General features: G+C 48.1%; 9 protein-coding genes across 9 annotated transcripts; 4 read left to right on the top strand and 5 right to left on the bottom strand.

The window, feature by feature from the left end:
• The first annotated feature begins 5 nt into the window (after window positions 1-5).
• On the top strand, window positions 6-1,271 carry V8C40DRAFT_234756 (elongin C). Its single transcript, XM_083213697.1, has 4 exons — window positions 6-239; window positions 313-361; window positions 599-739; window positions 790-1,271. Exons 1-4 carry the CDS (start codon window positions 119-121, stop codon window positions 809-811), a joined length of 333 nt encoding a protein of 110 aa, XP_083076714.1. The 5' UTR covers window positions 6-118; the 3' UTR covers window positions 812-1,271.
• A 140-nt stretch (window positions 1,272-1,411) lies between these two features.
• V8C40DRAFT_234758 (RNA lariat debranching enzyme) lies at window positions 1,412-4,012 on the top strand. The gene is made up of 4 exons (XM_083213698.1): window positions 1,412-1,668; window positions 1,741-1,842; window positions 1,901-3,848; window positions 3,975-4,012. The coding sequence occupies exons 1-3, from the start codon at window positions 1,501-1,503 to the stop codon at window positions 3,404-3,406; spliced, it is 1,776 nt and encodes a 591-aa protein (XP_083076715.1). The 5' UTR covers window positions 1,412-1,500; the 3' UTR covers window positions 3,407-3,848; window positions 3,975-4,012.
• A 50-nt stretch (window positions 4,013-4,062) lies between these two features.
• On the top strand, window positions 4,063-5,813 carry V8C40DRAFT_234761 (uncharacterized protein). Its single transcript, XM_083213699.1, has 2 exons — window positions 4,063-4,473; window positions 4,549-5,813. Exons 1-2 carry the CDS (start codon window positions 4,348-4,350, stop codon window positions 5,560-5,562), a joined length of 1,140 nt encoding a protein of 379 aa, XP_083076716.1. The 5' UTR covers window positions 4,063-4,347; the 3' UTR covers window positions 5,563-5,813.
• Window positions 5,708-6,818, bottom strand: V8C40DRAFT_234762 (S-adenosyl-L-methionine-dependent methyltransferase). The gene has a single exon (XM_083213700.1). The coding sequence runs from the start codon at window positions 6,596-6,598 to the stop codon at window positions 5,972-5,974; it is 627 nt and encodes a 208-aa protein (XP_083076717.1). The 5' UTR covers window positions 6,599-6,818; the 3' UTR covers window positions 5,708-5,971.
• Window positions 6,819-7,400: 582 nt separating this feature from the next.
• Window positions 7,401-12,092, bottom strand: V8C40DRAFT_234763 (uncharacterized protein). Its single transcript, XM_083213701.1, has 4 exons — window positions 11,247-12,092; window positions 10,576-11,179; window positions 9,918-10,521; window positions 7,401-9,806 (listed from the first exon to the last, which is right to left on the bottom strand). The coding sequence occupies exons 1-4, from the start codon at window positions 11,961-11,963 to the stop codon at window positions 7,532-7,534; spliced, it is 4,200 nt and encodes a 1,399-aa protein (XP_083076718.1). The 5' UTR covers window positions 11,964-12,092; the 3' UTR covers window positions 7,401-7,531.
• Window positions 12,093-12,487: 395 nt separating this feature from the next.
• V8C40DRAFT_234766 (uncharacterized protein) lies at window positions 12,488-13,547 on the bottom strand. The gene is made up of 2 exons (XM_083213702.1): window positions 13,126-13,547; window positions 12,488-13,065 (listed from the first exon to the last, which is right to left on the bottom strand). Exons 1-2 carry the CDS (start codon window positions 13,144-13,146, stop codon window positions 12,676-12,678), a joined length of 411 nt encoding a protein of 136 aa, XP_083076719.1. The 5' UTR covers window positions 13,147-13,547; the 3' UTR covers window positions 12,488-12,675.
• Window positions 13,548-14,340: 793 nt separating this feature from the next.
• On the bottom strand, window positions 14,341-17,024 carry V8C40DRAFT_234769 (U4/U6-U5 snRNP complex subunit SNU66). Its single transcript, XM_083213703.1, has 3 exons — window positions 16,143-17,024; window positions 14,769-16,076; window positions 14,341-14,696 (listed from the first exon to the last, which is right to left on the bottom strand). Exons 1-2 carry the CDS (start codon window positions 16,948-16,950, stop codon window positions 14,896-14,898), a joined length of 1,989 nt encoding a protein of 662 aa, XP_083076720.1. The 5' UTR covers window positions 16,951-17,024; the 3' UTR covers window positions 14,341-14,696; window positions 14,769-14,895.
• Window positions 17,025-17,732: 708 nt separating this feature from the next.
• Window positions 17,733-18,235, bottom strand: V8C40DRAFT_234772 (uncharacterized protein; the record flags this gene model as incomplete). Its single annotated transcript, XM_083213704.1, has 1 exon — window positions 17,733-18,235. A coding segment is annotated over exon 1 (295 nt), but the record flags the coding sequence as incomplete, so codon positions are not given.
• A 1,182-nt stretch (window positions 18,236-19,417) lies between these two features.
• V8C40DRAFT_272858 (glucoamylase) lies at window positions 19,418-21,569 on the top strand (the record flags this gene model as incomplete). The annotated part of the gene is made up of 5 exons (XM_083220402.1): window positions 19,418-19,655; window positions 19,728-20,097; window positions 20,160-20,233; window positions 20,298-20,426; window positions 20,485-21,569. The coding sequence occupies 5 exons, from the start codon at window positions 19,418-19,420 to the stop codon at window positions 21,567-21,569; spliced, it is 1,896 nt and encodes a 631-aa protein (XP_083076722.1).
• Between the last annotated feature and the right edge of the window lie 106 nt (window positions 21,570-21,675).

Consider the following 21,675-nt stretch of genomic DNA (forward strand, 5'->3'; position numbering starts at 1 on the left):
ACGCGAGCACGGTGAGTCGAAATTTGCAGTATAAAGCTCTTTTTTCTTTTTTCCACCACACGTGGATTCTCCTTTTTTAATTTCTTCTTCTCCCTTCTTGACTTTGTGCAAAGTCACCATGGATCTCGCTCCGCCCAGCAAGTACGTGACGCTCGTTTCCGGAGACGGCTTCGAGTTTGTCGTGCTGCGTGATGCTGCCATGGTGAGCCCGATCATCAAGGGCATGCTGGACCCGAGGAGTGCGTGAAAGAACACCCCGGGAGCCACCAATATCTCTTACATGTTCCTCTGCCTGCTCACATGTTTGTGCAGGTCAATTCGTCGAGGCCAAGGACGCCAGATGCGTGTTCCAAGAGATGAGGTAAGATTTACTATGCACGGCGATGAAATGTCCGCGTGGGGTGACGAGAATTCACGAGCATACTTGACAGAACGCTGCCATCTCACCCGGACTCATTGTCTTCGGGAGAGTGTGCTCGCTGGTCTGGCTGATGTTGCAACTACACTTGAACCGACCAAGAAAAAAAACCACATTGGAAATGCCTGCTGTCATGATTCCACATCGTGTCCGAACTGGCTGACTGACTACTCCCGACAGCGGAATGGTACTCGACAAAGTGGTCGAGTACTTCCACTACTGGTACCGTTACAGAAACAGCGAAGACGTGCCCGACATGGACATTCCTGTAGAGCTCTGCCTTGAGCTGTTGGCCGCGGCCGATTACCTGGGCTTGGATCAGTAAGCCATGTGGGAGTCGAGCTCTAGGCACTTCTAACATTTTTTAACAGGGCCAACATGAGCACGAAATGAGTGGTGCACTGCCATGGATGATCCATGAAGAAGAAGAAGATTATGAGACGAAATATGATACCACACCGATTACGAACTAGAAGAGGAAAGCAATGCGCCTCGTCCCTAATACTAAGAATAACGAATCACAACAGCAACTTGTCTTTACAGTGATACTCATGATGATGATCCTTTGGTGACATCCATCTCAGCATATGCGTTCCTCTCTCACTCCTCCGTGGGTTGAACGTCTATTAGATTTGGAAGATTGATTGCACTCCTCTCACTCTGCTTGACTCGCAATTCTTACATTGAGATCTCGCTTTTTTTGTAGGGGCACATGCTTAACTGAGTATTTTATTCTTTGTAGACGTATGACTTTGCGTATTATTCGTACTGATGGAATAAGTCCTAGAATCCATAGATGTTTATGATCAGCGGCTTATTATTTTACAATTGCAAATTGAAACATCCCTTAAACATGAACAAGGAAAGATGACTCTTTCATTCCTGGTATATGCATGCAGATGCACGATCTGTGACTCTTACAAGCCACAGTGGCTGCATATTAAGTTCTGTGACTCAACTCAATCCTGGCTGGTGCAAATTATCCTAGTCCCAATGAACCATTCATATTGTAGGCGTCGGCCCTTGTTTTTAGAGCCAACGGATTGATAGCAGTGATTCTGGCTGGCCTGGAGGCTATTTTCATGCTGTCTAGCAAACATATCAGACGCCTTTTACGCCCAGTCCCGTTGGCGTGGACTCGCGCTAAGCCCAACTCATTCACCTTTCTTTTTCGACAGCACTTTGGGCATTCAACCTCGAAAATGGCAGCATTCGAATCTCAGGGTGTTCGCATTGCTGTTGAGGGCTGCGTGAGTCTCTCTATACTGTGTCTCTATTAGCTGTTGGTGATGAACTTCAATTGACTTGCTCTCTTTCTTCAGGGCCATGCCAAGCTCAACGCGATATACACCTCCGTCGAGCAGTCTGCCCAAGAGCGCGGCTGGGATGGCGTTGATGTGCTTATCATTGGAGGTGATTTCCAGGTATTTATAAATATCATTAGGAGTTTCACGACGTTGTGCCTGTTGCTGATATTCGTAGGCTGTGCGCAATGCGGCCGACTTGACTGTCATGTCGTGTCCCGTCAAGTATCGCAAACTCGGCGACTTTCACGACTACTACGCTGGCAGAAAGAAAGCGCCCTACCTGACCATTTTCATCGGCGGGAATCATGAGGCTGCCTCCCATGCTTGGGAGCTCTACTACGGCGGCTGGGTTGCTCCCAATATTTACTACCTCGGTGCTGCCAACGTCATCCGGCTGGGGCCAATTCGCATTGCTGGCATGTCTGGAATTTGGAGAGGCATGAACTACCGCAAGCCGCACCATGAACGGATTCCTTTCACTGGCAGCGACGTCAAGTCTTTCTACTCGGTTAGAGAGATTGATGTTCGAAAGTTGCTGCTGCTACAGACGCAGGTTGACGTCGGCCTAAGCCACGACTGGCCACGACAGGTCGAGACTCACGGAGATCTGGATGCATTATTCAGAATAAAGCCATTTCTGAGGCGCGAATCTATGGATGGGTCTCTGGGCAGTGTGGCTGCGGAATATGTCATGGACCGTCTACGGCCGCAGTACTGGTTCTCTGCACATCTACATGTGAAGTTCGCTGCGCTCAAGAAGTACGATGCATCAGGTGCAAAAGAGGCTGTTCAGGCGGATAACCCCCCTGAAGCGGCACCTCCTGTCCAAGATAATCCTGACGAGATTGACTTGGACATGGACGATGAAGATGTCGAAAAGCCTGATGATACCACCAAAGATGCGACTACAGAAGTTCCAGAGGCTGGAGCTGGAGCAAAAGCTGAGACAACTACGGGCGATGTTCCTGAAGATCTGAGAGCACAGCTGCCAGCATCATTCGCTCGTCCTACAGCAAAACCGAGGCGCACACCGGGTCAGCCAGTCCCCTCAGGCATCGAAAACAGAGAAGTTCGCTTTCTATCGTTGGACAAGTGTCTACCAGGACGGCATTTCCTTCAGCTATGCGAAGTTCATCCGTTTAAAAAGGAGCAACTATCACTATATCCACCACAAGCCTCGGGCCCTCGGTATCGGCTTCAGTACGATGCTGAGTGGTTAGCCATCACCCGTGCCTTTCACAAATTCAACATCTTTGGTGACCACACAGCCCAAGTGCCCGAAGATTTAGGCGAGGAGAATTATCTCCCCCTGATTGAAGCAGAGAAGGCATGGGTTGAAGAGAATATTGTGCAAAAGGGGAAGATGGAAGTGCCGGAAAACTTTGAGATCACAGCGCCTCCATATGTCCTCGGCACGCCTGAGATTGTCAACAACCAGCCCGACGAGTACACAAACCCGCAGACTACGGCATTTTGCGAGCTTCTGGGCATTGACAACCTGTGGGATGCTAGCCCGGAAGAGAGGAAGCAGAGAAAAGCCAAGGGGCCGCGTCAAGAACAGGACGTGGGTCGCGGTGGTGGAGGCGGAAGAGGGAGAGGGGGCCATGCTTTTGGACGGGGAAGGGGAAGGGGTAGAGGAGGAGGCGGAAGAGGAGGAGGAGGAGGATTCAGTAGGGGCTAGATTGGAGAGAAGTGGTGATGATCAAAATGGGCAAATATCGCTGCCTTCGAGCTGGAACGGGACCATCTAATCCTGCATACTGTATGTACAGAGTATATTCGAGCATGGGGCAAATTAGCAGCCGTTCTGTTCCTGCAGAGCGCTGAGATGATACACGGGTTGCCCCTATAAGCCAATATTTACCCAGAAATGACTGTGGGTGCCGTGGGGATAAGGAGTCTTGGTGTTTGTTTACCCACTCCTTTCATGTGTGCTAATGCACGTCTTACGCACGAACTTTCTCAGCAGTTCGGCATGCCGTAAACGGTGGATAACAATCAATGCGCATTTGGCATCACGAACGAATAGAATCGCCAGGCTTCCATGTTGTCTTTTCCGGCCCACATGCATCACATAGATTAAATTCGATGGAATTGTGTATCGTATGGACAAATATAGATTGGTAAGTAAGTATCCGAATGTAAACATCGCAGAATATTAGGCAGCTGTTGTTATTGTCACCGCCAGTTTTCTATGGAGCAAAAAGGGCCTGTGCTATTGACATGACAAAATGTTGATGCAATGTTAGTAAGGCGGCTAGTTCGGCGAGACGATTTTCCGTAAATGCATTCCAGTCGCGAACGTGAAACAGACGGGCATCGTCGCTCGTGCCTTTTGGCGGCCAATGTCCGTTTTGCTTATACGGGAGTTAGAGCAAGAAAAAAGATGGCTGTTATCCGGGTAATCGGATATACCTCGAATGTGCGCCCAAGTGGCGGTATATCGCGATGAAGGCTTAACAAACGCCATCTAAAAAGGGATCCCATTATCGTGGCATGCTTTGTCTTTCCTACTCAATGCCGACAACACTCTCATTTCCCTCTTCCAATATCTCGGGCATCATGGTCAATTAGGTTTCTTTTGTTGATTTTTCCAATTTGAACCGTTTCCTTTCCTTCATCATGATCATGGGGCATCTGCAAAATCTCATAACATGGGCCAAGGCGCAAGGTGTAGTCATCCGAAGCATCGAGCCCAGCAGCATCCCTGGCAGAGGCACAGGGATTCTCGCCACGCGTAAAATCAAGGTAAACAGCAGACCTGTTGAGTGTTGAACTTGCACTTGGATAGGTCTAACGTTTTGCTCGCTCGGGAAAAAATAGGCTGAAGAAGAGATCCTGACGGTGCCTCTCCGGGTTCTTCGCCGCTTGGAGTCGGTGTCTACGAGAGTGCGGGAGAAATTGCCCGCAGACACGACTATCCAAGGGTTGCTGGCTGCGGATCTGGCACTCGACAAGACTCCTTACTTTAAGCCTTGGAAAGCTGTGTTGCCGAAGATGAGTGATTTCGAAGCGGGAATACCTATGTTGTGGCCGAGGGAGTTGAGTGATCTCTTGCCTCTGGAGTCTAGAGATAACCTCCGGAAACGAGAAAAGGAGTTTCAGAGCAACTGGAGTGTCTTCAGGGATGCATTTCCGGAGGTTCCGTATGAGGAGTATACGTATGCCTGGATGATTGTCAATACACGGACGTTTTACAACGAGACGCCGGAGACGTTGAAGTATCCCTGGGAAGACAGGTTGGCGCTGATTCCGGTGGCCGACTTGTTTAACCATTCAGATGACGGGTGTAAAGTGTATTACTCGCCTAATGCGTATCATATCGTTGCGGATCGGGCGTACAAGAAGGGTGAAGAGTTGTTTATCTCGTACAGTCGCCATTCTAACGACTACAACTTGCTGGAATACGGATTCATCCCTGATGAGAACCCATCGGATGATGTCTACATTGACGATGTGGTGTTTCCCAAGTTGAGCAAGAGTCACAAGGAAGAGCTCAAGAAGCGAGATTTACTGGGAGAGTATCCTCTTGGATCTTCGACCGAGGAGTTTCGCCGCACGCAGGGAGTATTGCGTTTGCTCTGCTGTACGACAAAGCAGTTTCACGAGTTCCTTGACGGTACGGAAAAGGAGCGACTTGTTCAGGATCGGGTTGATGCATACCTCGTGGGCTTACTTGAGGAATTGTTGAGCGATGTTGTCGTGAAGCGGTTGCAGCAGATTGAGGAGTTGAAGGTTGGAAGGGAAGACCAGAGAGCGCTTCTGGCGAAACGGTGGATGCAGATTGAGGGATTGGTGAGAAAAAAGATTGAGATTTATCGACTTGGCTCGAATTAGAGGGGCTGTATGAAAGGTAATGGGATAGATGGGATAATAGATGGGCATCTAGATATACACGACATAACACGCCACAATTATAGAAGGGGGACATTAGAGGGATGGAGTTGCTTCTGCCAAGCCAGGTATAATAGATTATTCGTTTCTTGCGTTGATGCCCTTTTGTCTATATCCAAATTATAACTTGACTCCCAAACATCAAGGCTCCTAGGCAGAGATAGACTTTGGTATGACTATTTACTTCTGCCGAATGGTCGCCCTTGAAGCCAGGAGTTTGTCACACACCAATGATTCTGCTTTTTTGCAACCGAACCATCTCCAACCAGTTGCTGTTCAATCTTTGAGCAGCTAATCTCTCATAATTCCATTCCAACTGCAAATTAGAGTCGCTCTCATACAAAAGAGGCTTTCATTTCGGTCGCAGCAGATAGCACCAGTGAAAGATGTCCGGATCCGTCACTGCATTTTTCGGCGTCGGAATCTTTGCCAAAACCTCGATATCAAAATGAATTTCGCCAATGTCAAATCGCGTCGCAGAGTAACTCATTGAAACCCAAAGGGCGCCATCTGCAAGACATTCCCTAACGCAATGAGCCATGTCACGGACCTGCTCGTCTCCGCCACATGAGATGGCATCTGCAGTGCTCTTGTCGACGACAAGGTCGAATTTGTCGTTGTCGTGTGTTTCTTGGTTATTGCTGTTACTTGATAGTAATAGAGATTTTGTAGCGTCTGCTACTGAATACTTCATCTTGACATCGCCAAAAGCTTGTTCCTCAAGCTGTCGTCCACGTTCCACTGCTAGAGGCTCATAATCGACATTTGTGACGTCTAGAAAGCCTAGTTGACGAAAGTGGTTGTGTAAGTCACTAGTCCCGGAGCCGAGATGTAGGATACGAGCTGATGAAGGCTCAAGATTGGTAAGAAGAGGCTTTAGGATTGAAATGAAGTCGGCGGAACTCAGCAGCCATTCAAAGGAGGTTTCGTTGGTGAAGCGGTGATGCCAATAGGTTTGTTTGTCAAAGTCGGTGGGCATGATTCGTATTATTCAAGGCCAGTTTAAGAGGTAAAAATAACAAGAGTTATCAACGTTCAATGTCAAGTGGAAAACAAATTGGGAGCGATTGGTGCAGAGATCATGACGTGAGGCGCGGTGCTAATGAGACGGGCACGGACGGGTGGGGCCGTTGGAAGATTTGCTGTGCAGAGTTTAAATATGTAAGAAGAATGAGAGTTTTGAATCAAAATTAAGCCCAGGTTTAGAGGCCTGTGTGAACATGTTATAGTTGAACAGTAGAATACATGCAGTATGAGTTGAGAACCCTTTTTTGGTTCATATGCACCTAACAAGTACCTTGGTACATATTCATAGGCAAAGTTTCACCCAGACAAGTGGAGGATAGAAAAATCGAGACTGGGAAGATTACGAGCACCTACGCGTTAAATTATACACTTATTCTTTAAGTATATACTATTATGTCTATGTTTCTTTAGTAACTGTAACTGCTACTCTATCTACATTTTTCTACTAACTACTACTATATCTACATTTTTCTACGAACTGCTACTATATCTATATTTTTTCTAATAACTGCTACTATATCTATATTTGTATAGTAACTGCTGATATATATAGTTATATAGTCAAATCTAGATGCTGTCTGAATAGGCGTTCTACGAGTTGGTTAAGGGCTTATATTACTGAATGTATGTACGTATTCACTTTGCGGTCTTGCTTTTTCTGACCTTCCCTTGCCAGACTTGCGGCTTACACTAACCTTCACATACAACTCCAAGGTATGTAATAAGAGCAAACATTTGATTAGGGCAAGAGTAGGTTCTAAAAATACGTGTATATTAAAAACACTAACTGTCGACTCCACCAACTTCATGCAGACTAACTTGTCACAAGCCGAATATATAGAGGAACTTTCTGTAAAACCATGCTAATCTGAAAGCTTTCGCTAGTCTAATAGAAAGAAAATAACAAATCTGAAGGCATTACATCTTGCGGAGCAACAATACGCGTGTAAATATTTAGTTTCTGGATGTCTTGTCCCTCAACATCTTGTCCCTCAACATCTTGTCCCTCAACATCTTGTCCCTCAACATCTTGTCCCTCAACATCTTGTCCCTCAACATCTTGTCCCTCAATGTTTGGTTCCTGGATAATCAACTCCTGAACATTTTTTAGTTCCTGGGTGCTTGGCTTCTGGCGCTCAATATTCTGTCCTTCAATGTTTAATTCCTGGATAATTGGTTTCTGAGTTATTTTTAGTTCCTGGATTTTTGGTTCCTCGGTGTTGGACTTCTGGCACTCAATGTTTTGTTCCTGGATAATTGGTTCCTGAATGATTGGCTCTTGGGTAATTGGTTTCTGGATAATTGGTTTCTGGGTAATTGGTTTCTGGATGCCCGGTTTCTGGATGCTTGGTTTCTGGATGCTTGGTTTCTGGGTTGCTTTATATTTGAAGTAATTACCTTCAAATGTACCGACTTCTTTTGGATCATCTTGCCACAGCCCCATCTTGTGGAGAGTTTCTCTATCGACTCCAAGATTGTCGGTGAGATATGCTATTGTGGCCTCTCTTGATTCCCTCCGCTTATCGAACCTGTGTACAAGCGTCTGCTCAGGACGCCTGCTCTGGCGGAGACATTCGACTGCCCGGTCCTTCCCAATGACCTCCACCATCATGACCAGCATGTCTTTCAACCCGCGATATGCGGCGGCAGCAAGAGCGCTGCCATGACTCCCGTGATCAAGCAACATCGCGGGATCAGCACCAGCTTTCAGTAGAATTTCCAGCACGTCGTTAGGATGTGCGTCTCCATATTTAGCCCTCTCCTCGGGTGATTTTGGTTCGCAATAAAAATATATCGTCGATTCTAATGCGCTGCCGGTCTTGCCACTGAATAATTGCAGGTTAGGGTCAGCACGATTCTTGAGAAGGAGCTTTATTATCTTCACGCGGTCCGGCTCAAATGTTCCCTGTAAGAAGGCCGAAGTAACGGCAACGGCAAGGGCGCTCCCAAATCTCGGTGCATGCTCGGGGCGGTGATCTACATCAGCTTTAGCCTCGAGCAGATCCTTGACTGCCTGTAAGTTGCCCATCCTTGCAGCTTCGAGTAGGTAGCTTCCATGCCACGCAACGAAGAGTTCTTTGTCCCCAAGCCACTGGATTAGGCCGGGATGAAGAGCTGCGTCCACAATGGCATCTGGCTTCTCGAAAAAATAAGGAATGCCTTCAAGACCCCCTTGTGTCGTCAAAAGTAAGATGACATCTTTGCGGCCTTCGCGCACCGCGTTTGCCATTGCAGGCTTAAGTTGAGCCGAATCGTTCTTGTCAATCGTGCTCAACAAACATTCGCAAGCTTCTATACACCCGCCCTTTGCCGCAAGTTCAATCGCTTTGTATTTAACATTGATCAGGCCAACTGGCCTATTGTCAACGTAATTCTTCCACCAATCTCGTAAAACGTTGTAAAATCCGTAACGGCACATGGCGAGCCAGCAAATGTCAGAGGATTTAAACCCATCCGAATAAGAGTACCTGCCTTTACACCATCTGATGTAGTAGGTGCTGCGCTCCTCTGGTGCACCAAGAAATCGCCGCAGAGAGGCCACAAGTTGTGCATCCGGGGTTGCGCCCTCTGTTGAGCCCAGCCATCGGTCGTATCGTTGGACGTCCTTCGGCCAATCATTCATGAAAAAATGTCTGAAAGGTGTGTAACCAGTACAGAATTCCGGATAGTCGGGGTCGTCCTTGTGAGATTCTATATCAAAGGCGTCCTCTTCAGGTTCCATAAGGATCTTGAGCTTTATATTGGCAACAAAGGCATCACTGTTCCCCCAAATCTGGCTCTTAGATTCAAAGTATTCGGCAACTGAAGCATGTGGCAGCATCCACACTTGTTTCTCCGCGTCAATTGTCAAGAAATCTTGGCAAAGAGATAGAATGTGCTGAGAAGCTTGTCGTTCTTTCTCTACCAATGCATCTCCTTCAATGGTATATCGGATTGCCGTCAACAGATCTCCGGTCCCTATCGGATGTGGAGAGCCCAACACCCACTTGATGGCGCGCTCAATCAAGGGCATGTCGCATTCACGATCCTTTTTCAATTTGTCCCAAATTTGGTCGTATGCCTTCATTAAATCGTCAGGAATCGTTTGGGCCCACGTCTTGACCGCATCATCCGATATGCACAAACTTAATCGTCTGACCTGTAGATAGACCCATCGGAACCTATAGTTAACAGATAGTATTAGTTTACTATAGTGAAAGAATGATTGCATAGATAGAAGGGATAGTCGGGAGTAATGTGTAATTTGCGACGTGCAACGTGCAGTGACTTACATTCCACCATTATGAGTTTTGAAAGTTTTCTCAACCAATCTTCTAATATTCATCGGCAGGCTCTTAAATAAAGGTGTAGAGTAGAGCTTCGCATCAAGATATTTCTTTATATCAGCCAGTTGGTCGTCGCTATTAATTTTAATTGTCGATTTTCTTTCAAGCTCTGCTAGATATTCCCGGTCTGGGCGACTGGATATAAAGATTCTCAGCGGCCTCGTGGAGTTTGCTTTCAGATCAAGCAGAGTCTCGGCTAGACTGTGCTTCTCGGTATCACATTCGTCCAAAGCATCAAGAACTATAGTAGAAAATAAATAGAGGCTCAGCAATTCCGATATCAGCTCTCTGCATTCCTTGTAGCTTAAGTTTCTGCCTTCATTTTTCGCCTTCTTATATGTCTGAATGACGCTTTTTGGGAGGTCTCCGTAGTTTTTCCTGTAAGCTAGCTGGCGAATAAAACTTCTTAGAACGACGACGGGGTCCTGCATTGAGGTTCCAGATCGGCCACAGTAGAAGAATGCGAATCCATCATTGTTAGATGATGTCTCCCAGACTTCCTTTAGGTGGTCGATGACTCGTGAGGTAAGGTACGTCTTGCCAGTGCCGCCTGGATTAGGTTAGAGATAGAGCATACAGGAAACCAACAAATAAAGAGACTTACTATTTCCTTCGAGACAAAATACTTCAGAACTCGATGTTTGCCACTTGCAAAAGCTTTTATGTTTTATTAACCAATCACCAGTGCCTTTTATTCTTGACTCACTAAAATCGGAGTGACCTTTACCATATTGCGGTGGACTAATAAAGTCCATTATCTTTTCCAGTTTGTCTTGGTCCTTCTCCTGGAAGCGCTCGACGTGCCTAGCCATTTCGTTTACCTTCTTCAGCGTGTCCTGTGTTGTTTGGCCCAATTGTGTGAAATTTCTGTCGCTGTGGTAAGCTTGACAGCCTAGCACTTCCGTCGCAACCCTTTTCTCTTGATCTTTAAACTTTTTAGTGAGTTCTGTGGCCTGATTGGGCTGAACAATGGTATTGAGTATTTGTTTAAATGTTCCCTTTCTGAATAGCTCGTCAGAACGGGCCAGCAGCTCCATTGCCGCGATATATAAATCTTGAAGGGCGCCGCGAAGGTTGGATAGAAGCCTTGTATTCGTATTTTTCTCAGTGAACATCAACTCATATTCCCAACCTCTGTGGACAGCTCTTGTAAACAATTCAGTTGTTCCGGCAAGGGCTGCCTTCTGCTCGATGTTTTTGAGTGGCATCTGTGACTCATCAATATTACCGATGCTGGCAAATTAGGTAGATCTAGTAGATAATTAGGAGCCTTACATTTAGCAATACCTTCACGGCAGCCCAAGGTGCGTTGGCCATCGGTGGCGCAAAATTCATTGCAACATCCCCAAGTACGCGGAGAGCGCTGACGGTAGTTTGCAAATAATCGCGGACAATTATTGTATGGTCGCCAATTACGATGTTGGAAGGCGTGTCTTTGTCGTCGGCCAGAGTTTTGCTATCGAGAAGAGCAGCGAGCCTTTGTATTTGGCTTCCTGGCTGCGAATGCTCGGTTGAATTGAGATGATGGGTTCGAATCCATTTTTTGGTCTCTTCATTGACGTTTTCGAAAACATAGTTCCAGAGATTCAAGGGTGGAATTGGAGTTTCGGGTATTTGCTCAGTAGCTGTAGTACCGGGTGCTGCCTCGGTGATGGGAACAGAAGGCGATATTATAATGGTCGGAAGAGGATTTGATGTTGATGATTGATTAGGACTAGGTGAGACAGATGGTTGAACGGCCAATGGTAGAGATAAAGAATGAGAACTGGACAGGTTCTCAGAACTTTGAGATGTTGCGTTATCGTTTACCGATGAATTCATACGCAAAGAGTTCGATGACACTTTTGTCAGAAGTTGCGGCGCAGCAGAGTGTGAGTTTCCATGTAACGATGTAGACGCCGTATTTGCAGCTAATGAAGAGTTTCTTTCAGAAGACTTGGGTCTTCTTAGGAAGGACTTCACCCTGTCTCTTTTAGAAGGTGAACCACTCATCTTTCACAGTACTGATTCGGGAGTTGAGACAATGTGGAAAAATGACGTGTGTTCAATCAGCAAGCAATAAGAATATAAGAACATATTTAGATAACTGCTTGACGGATTGACCAAATACTCGCATTCGATGTCCATTTTCTAAATTTGCGATGTAAATCGCGGGGGTGGACAGGGGTGCTCTCCAATAGTCAAGGCAACAGCAATCCTTTGCCTCATCTATATTAGCTGAACAGCCAATAACCATCATGAGATAGGCGCTGGGCGCAGCTAACACGGCCAACAAGCAAGGCGGAATCTGCTTCACCGAAATTTCTCCCTTCGGGCGGCAAGGCTGAGTCCGCTTGATCATGGCAACTTGCAGCTGCTTGGTGTGGTATGGCAAGCGCTTATTCAGATCACCGCGCTTAAAACTATAGATCTAAGATGATGTTGCGATCCATTGAAAAGGCTGGAATAATACACGGATACTATATCTGCATGTTAACATTTGTTAAAAGCATCGAAGTATCACCGCTTCAAGTGGTCCTATAACATCATATCTTGATGATCACGTATCCTATTTCAGCTGGGCTAGCGTAACAATGGACGATAATACATGCATGTATCCATCTTGTACGACTCTCGAGCCTCTATACGAGACTCAAACCGTCTCAGGATCCATCACTCCATGTACCTATCCATAGTATTCCGTACAACCAACACTCACTCACGACTAATTCTTTGCACAAACAATGTTCAAGCCATATGTTCCCGGAGGCGCAACATAACACTCATCGGTCAAGTCCGCCGTCGTCCCTAAAACTACATCCGTGCAGTGCCTCGAAGGCGTATCGCCAGCCTGCTGAACAAAGTAGACTGTGCATGTCTGCTCCTCGTTGGTCTGCAAAGAAGCAGGGATGGTCTGCCCAGGAGTCAACTTGACGGCATCTCCAAACTGGAATGCCCATGCTTGACATCCGCCATCGGTCACAGTCTCAGTGAGAGTCTGGACGCCGTTTGCTGTGCAGTGTTGGGTGGTAGGGACGCTGCCAGGAGTGAAGAAGATGTCGAAGGTGAGTCCGTCGGTGGCAGCTGCAGGGGCAATCGCCACTGCGAGGAGTGCCTATATAAAATTAATTTAATACACAAGATATTCAATGATTGGATACTATGTTCAACTTACACCAATGATGGAGAATTGCATCGTGAAAGGATATCGGGGTGGCTAGCTGGTCCGGTTGAGGATGTTGAAAGAACTGCTCTCTTAAGCTGCAACAGCATGTAGTTATAGGCTTCAAGTTTATGTGCCGAGTCACAGATTATGACATACATGTAATATAATGTCCGGACGAGAAAATGCATCTCCGCGCCCTCTTTGTAAGGCTTAGGCAATCATTGCACTTGTGCCGTGGCAACATGACCCGTCGGCTTTAAATGCTACTGCCGCCGCCTACATTTTTTGCTATTTACGGAAAATACACCTTCATACCTATCAAACGGTTGTACCATTGTCAATTCATACTCTCGTTGAACTGCCTTTTTCTCAGTCTCGGTAATAAGAATCTTTGAATCATATCGGTAGCTGAGACCCTGGAGCTTAGAAACCTTCAGTCTCCTCGTCTATACCAGTTGAGCATCTTTCCAATTGGGGATTTTCTACTTTAAGCAAATACATTGGCAGTTAAAATACCTCTTACTAACAGATCAAAAACTTCACGTATCCAAGCTTGTTTTGACCTCTAGAGCCACAAAATAGCGTTTGTATGGTTACATTTTCATCGGAGATTCATGCAATGCTCACGTTATCAAGGTCTCATCAGCTATTCCTTTCCATCCTAGTGGCTATAATGAAACGATATAGGATTAGCATCACGGGTAGACTGGAAGATGTTTCACCGACGCTATTGCCGACTCCCGATCATATTCGTCATACGGAATACAATTTTCCGCCAAATGCCGTTCGAGATCTGCATCTTGTTTGAAGATTCCAAAGCTACTAACTCAGTGGCTAAATAGAAACAGGATATCAATAAACTACCTAAATAGCTGCCAGTTCTGTCAAGCGTTTTGCCTATTGCCTTTCTTGGTATGTTGATTGGAACGGCTAAATCGTCTATAACAGCGAACCACCTAAGCAGTGCACCACGATTTATAAATGAAACAAAGATATATACTAGTAACCTAGCAGACAGTTCTGCCAAGTATTTTGCCTAACTAGATTGCCTACGACAGCGGGCGATTCAAATTGATCGATTTAGAAATGGAACAAAGCTACTACGTAATAAACCGACATAAGTGTCCCAAGGATTCTACCTATTGCCTTTCTTTCTTAGTATGTAGATTAGAATGACTCAATCGCCTACGACAGCGAGCAATTTGAGCCGATCGGTTTATAAATGGAACGATGATATTAATAAACTAACAGGCAGTTCTAACAAGTATTTTACCTATCATCTTATACATATGATTTCAGTGAATTTAGGCATGCATATTTTATATTTTCAAACAATATTAAGCTTTGGACATAGGTTGTTGGTCAGCAAAAGGTAAACGTAACCTCATGATGGCCGTCCATCTACGAGAGCGATCTTTTAAAAGCAAAAGAAAAAACAGATCGCCGGAAAAGGGTACAGACACGCGTATCACACTACAATGGATTTGACTGGTTGGCATCACGACGCTACGCAGTGCGAAAGGGAATCTCAAGTGACGAACCTGGGTAGGAACACAGACGCACACCATGTCGATACCGCTCTAACAGTGTCAGCAAGAGACGAAACACAGAGAGCAAAAGAGAGAAATCATAACAAGAAAAGGAGTATGCACCTTTGGTTTATAGATATCCCTAACAAAAAGTCCAACAAAGCGGTATAATTAGTACTGGATGCAAGTATTCCGGCAAAGGGAAACAGATAGAAGAAAATTCCCACGCAGCCCATCTTTTTGGTGAGCTTTAGCCGAGCCGTACTCCCGCTTCCCTGCGTTTCTTCAACTGCTGCGCCGTCGCCAGGTTCATACCGGCGTTCTGGCTTGCATCGAACATGCTCTGAGCCTCGCGCCGCTTCTCGTCGTCAATCTTCTTCAAACGCTTCTCTGTCTTGCCCTTGCCGCTGCCCTTTCCGTGGAACTGGTGACTGAGGTGCTTGAAAGCCTCCTTTTGATCCAATCTCCGGCCATGATCGTCGACGTATTTCAACTCGACGTTTGGCTTGTAGCCTGCGTTGAAGAGCTCGGCCATCCGCTTCGATTGCTGATGGTCTCTGTGGGTGTTTTGCTGACGAGCCCATTCCTCCCTTTCCCTGACGGACATCCGGTCTAGTCTGCCACTCATCCTATCACGTTCTCTCTGCTGTCGTGTTTGCTCATCCAGTTCTCCTTCCAATACTCGTTTCTTTGCAAGGAAATCTTCGCGAGCTTTGAAGTCTTCATAGTTTCCTCTATCAGAAGATTCGAGAAGACCTCGCTCTCGGAGCAAAGCGAGGGCTGCACCCATACCCGCGCCAACAACTTTTTCATCTTCAATACCCGCATCATCATCTTCTTCATTTTGTTCCCTTTTGATTCTCTCTTCCTCTTCTTTCTGGGCGGCGAGAAGGGCTTCTTGATGTTCCGCCGCGTAGTCGTCCATTTCCGCATCTTCGTCTTCATCGCCCATATGACGATCCTCTTCCAGCTCGGGACTTTTTGTGGCCTGCTTTTGTCTCCTCGACTGGCGGTCCTCGTCGTCTGGCTTGCTCAAGCCGGCGACAAATTCGGAAATCTCACCAATGACAAGACCGCCGCTTTGAGTTTCCTCGGGCTCCTCCTCATCCTCCTTGAGTTGTCTTGCGATATCTTCGGGACGTGTCCTTTTGCGCTTTTTTAGAGCATTCTTCCGTTGGATCGCTAGTGATGCTTGGAGATCGTCGTCATCAGCAAAGGCATCCGAAGTAGTAGCTTTCCGCTTTTTCGCCATTAAAGACTCTTTAGAATCGACATCCATGGCGCCGGTATCCGCCGCCACTGCTTCTATAGGGAAGATGTCATCTTCATCATGCTGTTTTTGCCTGGTCCCCTTGCTTCCCTTCTTCTTCTTTGGCTTCTTCACCTTGATCTCTGATGGAGCAAGATAGTCGGATGAGGGTGCTGCGCCATCTATAGTAAGTTGTTAGCGGCGGTCACATTGAAACATTGTGGAAATAAAGGGAGATATGTACGCACCTATAATATCGTCAAGGCTTATTGACTGAATTTTCTTTCCTTTTCGCTCCGGTTGGCCGAGGATGTCTGAAAGCTCAGCAATAGCGCCATCGTCATCAAGAGTGAATTTCTTCGCCTTTTTGCCGTTGATCTCCTCGTCATACTGTGCCAGAATAGTGCCTTCACCGTCGTCATAATCATTAGGGTTGTAGCCTTTTAGCTTCTTCTTGAGATCCAGTCTCTCGGTGAGCTTCTCTTGTTCTTTAATGTTTAGGTTCTCAAGCTCATCTCCCTCTTCTTCATTCTCATCAATTGTCGTATCTTTCAGAGTAAGAACCTGTTCGTCTCCGTCTAGAAAGGATGTTGAGTCGTGTGCAACCTTGATGCCAGCAAGGTCTTTGGAGGTGTACTGTATGGCAGCGGCAGCGGCAGCTTCTGCTGCAGCAAGTTCCTCCTCAAGCTTCCTTGCCTTATCAATCTTCTTCTGCCTCTTCTTTTGGCCTGTCAACCACGCCTTCGCATCCATGTCGCCACCTTCATCTTCTTCGCCTAGCCCCTTCCCTTCGAGAAGTGCAAACCGCTGGGCCTTTTCACGGGCCTTTCGTACGGCGGCAGCCTTTTCTTCGCGCCGTTTCTTGGCGGCTTCGTCATCCTGAACTTTCTTGTAATTGTCGTAAGCTTGCGCCTGGCGGGTCTCGACTGTGCTCGCTGGTTCTTCGCCATCTGAAGCCTCGGCTTGGGGCGATGCGGCAGCTCCAGGTACCGGCAAGGGCTTCATGCCCAGCGATATCCGGATACGGTTCGTCTCTTCGATCGTTGCCGCGTCCATGATGCTTTGATATTGCGTCAGAGGAGACAGATCTGGTTGAATTGTCGCGAATATGAAGGAAAGTCAGCCTAAAGCATTGACTGTTGATAGCAGTAGTTCGCCAAGGCTTATCGCCAGCTAAATCAGTTTTGCCGATATATCTCCGTTCACGTGATGATCTCCACCGACCCAATCTTATCGCAACGCCATATAATGCCGTATCGTGAAATTTTCTTCTAGGCTTTCTCTCCTTCTCAACAAACTACGGATCTGTGCTCAGCGATCCTCTGCGTTCACGCGTTAGGGTCGATTGCTGTGCAGCTCGATAACTCTATGGAGCCATCAACTTGCTATGGTGTCAATCATCCTATCGACAGGTCCAAGAACAACTCGGCCTCTGGCTGCCTCATTCGCTGTCGAAAGATGGCTTGAGTGTTGTGGCTGGAGGATTCGGGGGCCCCATATTCCAACCCTTTTTTCCAAGGCCGTCGGCCGATGAGGTTGAGGAAAACCATGGGTTGCCTACATCACGATGCTGGTACTCCGTATTAGCAGTTCTGCAGCGGCCGTTGAGCCTCATGTTAGCCTTCTGACTCGATGATGCCATCTGACTAGCTGTACGGAGTAAATATGATTAATTGTGCAACGGGGACGATGAAAAAACATGCACGAAGTAACCGGGCGTGGAAGAAAGGATCCCTTGTTGGTGGGGCGAATGGGAGACTGCTTACATGCCTCGTGACAAGTTTTGTCGGGCCACGGCAAGCCTCTTGGGATTCTGCCAGTGGTGATAATTGCTGTATGATGACAGTATATTGGCTGTGTGTTGAAGCAAACGCACCAAACACCTCATCAAGCCTAGCTTGGCGTGTGCTTGGATGAGTTTGATTACTTACTCCATCGCGCCTCAATGCATGTGAAGATCTACCTCAAAGGAGCAGTTTGGGCTGCTTTGCTACGACGCATTAATGCAGCCCGGCCCTTTTTCCTGTCCCTTTTCCTCCGCTTCACACCATGTTCTTGTTTTCTCCCATCTCCAGCACGTGTGAGGCAGCGAGGAAGCTCGGCCTTGGCACAGAGATCCAGACGCATATGCGAAGATCTTGGTCCACTGCAGGCTGTCATCACGAGCCCTCGGTTGCTTGTGAAACACAACTCAGCTCTCCAAAGTTCGTAGTAACGCCGACTCGGCGTCTTCTGCGCCACATCCAGCGGAACTTGCATGATGCTAGAAGCTGAAAATTTTTCTAATTGATGCCGTCTCGCCCATCTTGTCGCTTCTGGTAGGCACCAGACACGTGCTATCAATGCAAAGCACACAAAAGTTCCGACTGTGTAAATGGGATTCGCAAATTCGAGGCCGTTGAGTCTAGGGTAGGGCGACTAGTACCGGAGGCTAGAGGCGGTAGTGGGCGGGAACCTGGCAACTGCAAACTCAGAAGAGACATGAGCCGGGATGCTGCCCCACGGGGGAGTTGGAGATGCGGAGCAGCCCCTTGGAGCTGTTGGAAGCTTGCTCGGAGCTTTTGCTGACTATCGCTGGTTCGTTTTCGCTTCTTCTCACCGTGCTTTGGATGCTAGCCGATGGCCTGCCTGCTCCCTGCTCCCTTGCTCCCTGCCTCGCCTCCCCTCCCTCCCCTTAGCTGCGCATGTTCTCCTGACAGCGTGACTAATGACGCGTTGCCAGCCTATTCGCCTGACGCATCCTGGCATCTGAGTCTAGCTCGTCACGCTGACCAGGCAGAGCAGCAAGCTGCTGGCATGATTGGGCCGTGCCCTGGCTGGCATCAGCTGGCCATCCGCTGCCACCCGAGACCACATCACCGACTCGTCGGATCTCTCCGAGAAGGAGCTGATCCTGGGCAGCGAGACGATTGAAAAAGGCCGTCAGATCCCGTATTCAGAGGGAAAGAGAGAGAGAGGCTCGTCTGTCTTACATCCAGCCAGCCCGCGTGAAGAGGAGACGATAGAAGGATAGAAGAGCCGAGCAGGAAAGAGCTGAAGATCCCTGCAATTGCCCAACTACTGTTTATTGCCATCGCCGCTGCTTGCTCCTTTGTTTCTATCCCGCAGCCACTGAGTGCAACCCGCCATATTCAGCCGGCTTTTCTTTTCGCAGGTTTGCACCGCCCGTCGCGGCACTTGGGCCCCGGAGAATCGGCCCTTTCACAGCGTTGCGGCCCTCAGTTCCCCATGGGGACGATCCGCACATCCACTCTTGGCCCTGTAGACCTTTTGTTGTCGGTCCGAGTCGGACTAAACTGAGTGTTGAGAGTTGTACCTACGCACGACGTTGCGGGCAACAGCTGATCTCATTGGACCAAGTCGGCAAAACGAAAGCCGTTGTTGTTATTGCGAGAAGTGCTCTGACTCGGGGCGCCGTATCATAAAGATGCCTGCCTTCGCCATGGACCTGGCCGCGAGCCACTCGGCATCGGCTCTGTCTCTCAACGTTTCCTCTCATACGTCCTCCTTCATTCCGCCCATCATGCACGTGCTGTCGACTGCTGTGCTACTTGGCTCAGTTGCCGTCCAAAAGGTTCTGGGAAGACCAGGATCAAATGGCCTATCCGGCGTCACAAAACGATCTGTGGATGACTTTATCAACACACAGACTCCCATTGCACTAAACAACCTTCTTTGCAATGTTGGCCCTGATGGATGCCGTGCCTTTGGTACATCGGCCGGTGCTGTGATTGCATCTCCGAGCACAACTGACCCAGACTGTAAGTTTGACTTATACCGGCATATTCCTGATATGTCAAGTTTCATATACTAACACGAGGGTGATTAATCAGACTACTACATGTGGACGCGAGATAGTGCTCTTGTCTTCAAGAACATTGTCGACCGCTTCACTCAACAGTACGATGCCGGCCTGCAGCGCCGCATCGAGCAGTACATTTCTGCCCAGGTCACTCTTCAGGGCATCTCAAACCCCTCTGGCTCTCTCTCGGACGGGTCCGGTCTTGGTGAACCCAAGTTTGAGTTAACCTTGAGCCAGTTCACTGGCAACTGGGGTCGTCCGCAGCGCGATGGCCCAGCTCTCCGAGCCATTGCCTTGATTGGTTATTCGAAGTGGCTCATCAACAACAACTACCAGTCAACGGTATCAAACATCATCTGGCCCATTGTGCGGAATGACCTCAACTATGTTGCCCAATACTGGTTAGTACAAGCTTGCTGTCTTTTCGCCTTGTTTATGACTAATTCTAACGCCTTCACTTCAGGAACCAAACCGGTTTCGACCTGTGGGAGGAAGTCAATGGTAGCTCGTTCTTTACCGTTGCCAACCAGCACCGAGGTATGTAGCAACATCTCATGTGCAATTTTTAGTTGGAGATAAACAATGCTGACGAGTTCTCCAGCTCTTGTTGAGGGCGCCACACTTGCTGCCACCCTCGGCCAGTCGGGAAGCACCTATTCCTCAGTTGCGCCTCAGATCCTGTGCTTCCTTCAAAGATTCTGGGTGTCGGGTGGATACATTGACTCCAACAGTAAGTCCACCAGTACCATATGCTTTGATGAAGGGTGATACTAAACAGCTTGCTATAGTTAATACTAACGATGGTAGGACTGGAAAAGATGCCAACTCTCTTCTCGCTTCTATCCACACATTCGATCCTAGCCTCGGCTGTGACGCCTCTACCTTCCAACCTTGCAGTGACAAAGCTCTCTCCAACCTCAAGGTTGTTGTAGACTCCTTCCGCTCCATCTACGGTGTCAACAAGGGCATTCCCGCTGGCTCTGCTGTCGCCATCGGCAGATACCCCGAAGACGTGTACTTTAACGGAAACCCCTGGTATCTCGCCACGTTCGCTGCTGCCGAGCAACTTTACGACTCCGTCTATGTCTGGAAGAAGACAGGCTCCATCACGGTGACTTCCACTTCTTTGGCCTTCTTCCAGGAGCTCGTTCCCGGCGTCGCGGCTGGAACTTACTCCAGCAGCCAGTCTACCTTCACGAGCATCATCAATGCCGTCTCGACATATGCTGACGGGTTCCTCAGCGAGGCTGCCAAGTACGTCCCCGCTGATGGTTCGCTCGCCGAGCAGTTTGATCGCAACACCGGCACACCTCTGTCAGCTGTTCACCTGACCTGGTCGTACGCCTCGTTTCTCACCGCCGCGGCCCGTCGGGCTGGCGTTGTCCCCCCATCATGGGCCAGCAGCGGCGCTAACTCAGTTCCTTCAAGCTGCTCGGGAGCTTCTGTGGTTGGATCCTACTCAAGTCCTACGGCCACGTCATTCCCACCATCGCAGACCCCCAAGCCTGGCGTTCCTTCTGGTACTCCCTTCACTCCCATTCCCTGTGCTACCCCAACTTCCGTTGCCGTCACTTTCCACGAGCTTGCCACAACCCAGTTTGGTCAGACTATCAAGGTCGCCGGTAGCGCTCCCGAGCTGGGCAACTGGAGCACGAGCGCGGCCATTGCTCTGGATGCCGTCAACTATGCCACTAACCATCCCTTGTGGATTGGATCGGTCAATTTGGAGGCTGGAGACGTCATTGAGTACAAGTACATCAACGTGGGCCAGGATGGTTCCGTTACCTGGGAGAGCGACCCCAACCACACCTACACTGTTCCTGCGGTGGCTTGTGTTACCGAGGTGGTTAAGGAGGATACCTGGCAGTCATAATAAGTGAAAGCGTTGAGGTTACAGAGTACAGATTGCAGATGGCGCATGGAAGATTGCCAATAGAACAAGTGGGATATATCGGGCAACCAGTAGGGAATAATGCTCT

The sequence above is a fragment of the Trichoderma camerunense genome (genome assembly GCF_050948025.1).
Source record: "Trichoderma camerunense strain CBS 138272 chromosome Unknown V8C40scaffold_3, whole genome shotgun sequence".
In the NCBI taxonomy this organism is placed as follows: Eukaryota; Fungi; Ascomycota; class Sordariomycetes; order Hypocreales; family Hypocreaceae; genus Trichoderma; species Trichoderma camerunense.

Bases quoted from the DNA above. Each gene is read 5' to 3' on its own strand.
- V8C40DRAFT_234769 (XM_083213703.1), bottom strand. From the start codon at position 16,950: ATGGACGCGGCAACGATCGAAGAGACGAACCGTATCCGGATATCGCTG. The intron at 16,077-16,142 runs GTGCGTACATAT...AACTTACTATAG, and splicing joins AAGCCTTGACGATATTATAG to ATGGCGCAGCACCCTCATCC.
- V8C40DRAFT_234758 (XM_083213698.1), top strand. From the start codon at position 1,501: ATGCTGTCTAGCAAACATATCAGACGCCTTTTACGCCCAGTCCCGTTG. The intron at 1,669-1,740 runs GTGAGTCTCTCT...CTCTTTCTTCAG, and splicing joins GCATTGCTGTTGAGGGCTGC to GGCCATGCCAAGCTCAACGC. The intron at 1,843-1,900 runs GTATTTATAAAT...TGATATTCGTAG, and splicing joins TCATTGGAGGTGATTTCCAG to GCTGTGCGCAATGCGGCCGA.
- V8C40DRAFT_234761 (XM_083213699.1), top strand. From the start codon at position 4,348: ATGATCATGGGGCATCTGCAAAATCTCATAACATGGGCCAAGGCGCAA. The intron at 4,474-4,548 runs GTAAACAGCAGA...GGGAAAAAATAG, and splicing joins TCGCCACGCGTAAAATCAAG to GCTGAAGAAGAGATCCTGAC.
- V8C40DRAFT_234756 (XM_083213697.1), top strand. From the start codon at position 119: ATGGATCTCGCTCCGCCCAGCAAGTACGTGACGCTCGTTTCCGGAGAC. The intron at 240-312 runs GTGCGTGAAAGA...ATGTTTGTGCAG, and splicing joins GGGCATGCTGGACCCGAGGA to GTCAATTCGTCGAGGCCAAG. The intron at 740-789 runs GTAAGCCATGTG...ATTTTTTAACAG, and splicing joins GATTACCTGGGCTTGGATCA to GGCCAACATGAGCACGAAAT.
- V8C40DRAFT_234766 (XM_083213702.1), bottom strand. From the start codon at position 13,146: ATGCAATTCTCCATCATTGGT. The intron at 13,066-13,125 runs GTAAGTTGAACA...AATTTTATATAG, and splicing joins TGCAATTCTCCATCATTGGT to GCACTCCTCGCAGTGGCGAT.
- V8C40DRAFT_234762 (XM_083213700.1), bottom strand. From the start codon at position 6,598: ATGCCCACCGACTTTGACAAACAAACCTATTGGCATCACCGCTTCACC.
- V8C40DRAFT_234763 (XM_083213701.1), bottom strand. From the start codon at position 11,963: ATGAGTGGTTCACCTTCTAAAAGAGACAGGGTGAAGTCCTTCCTAAGA. The intron at 11,180-11,246 runs GTAAGGCTCCTA...GATGAGTCACAG, and splicing joins CCGTGAAGGTATTGCTAAAT to ATGCCACTCAAAAACATCGA. The intron at 10,522-10,575 runs GTAAGTCTCTTT...AACCTAATCCAG, and splicing joins ATTTTGTCTCGAAGGAAATA to GCGGCACTGGCAAGACGTAC.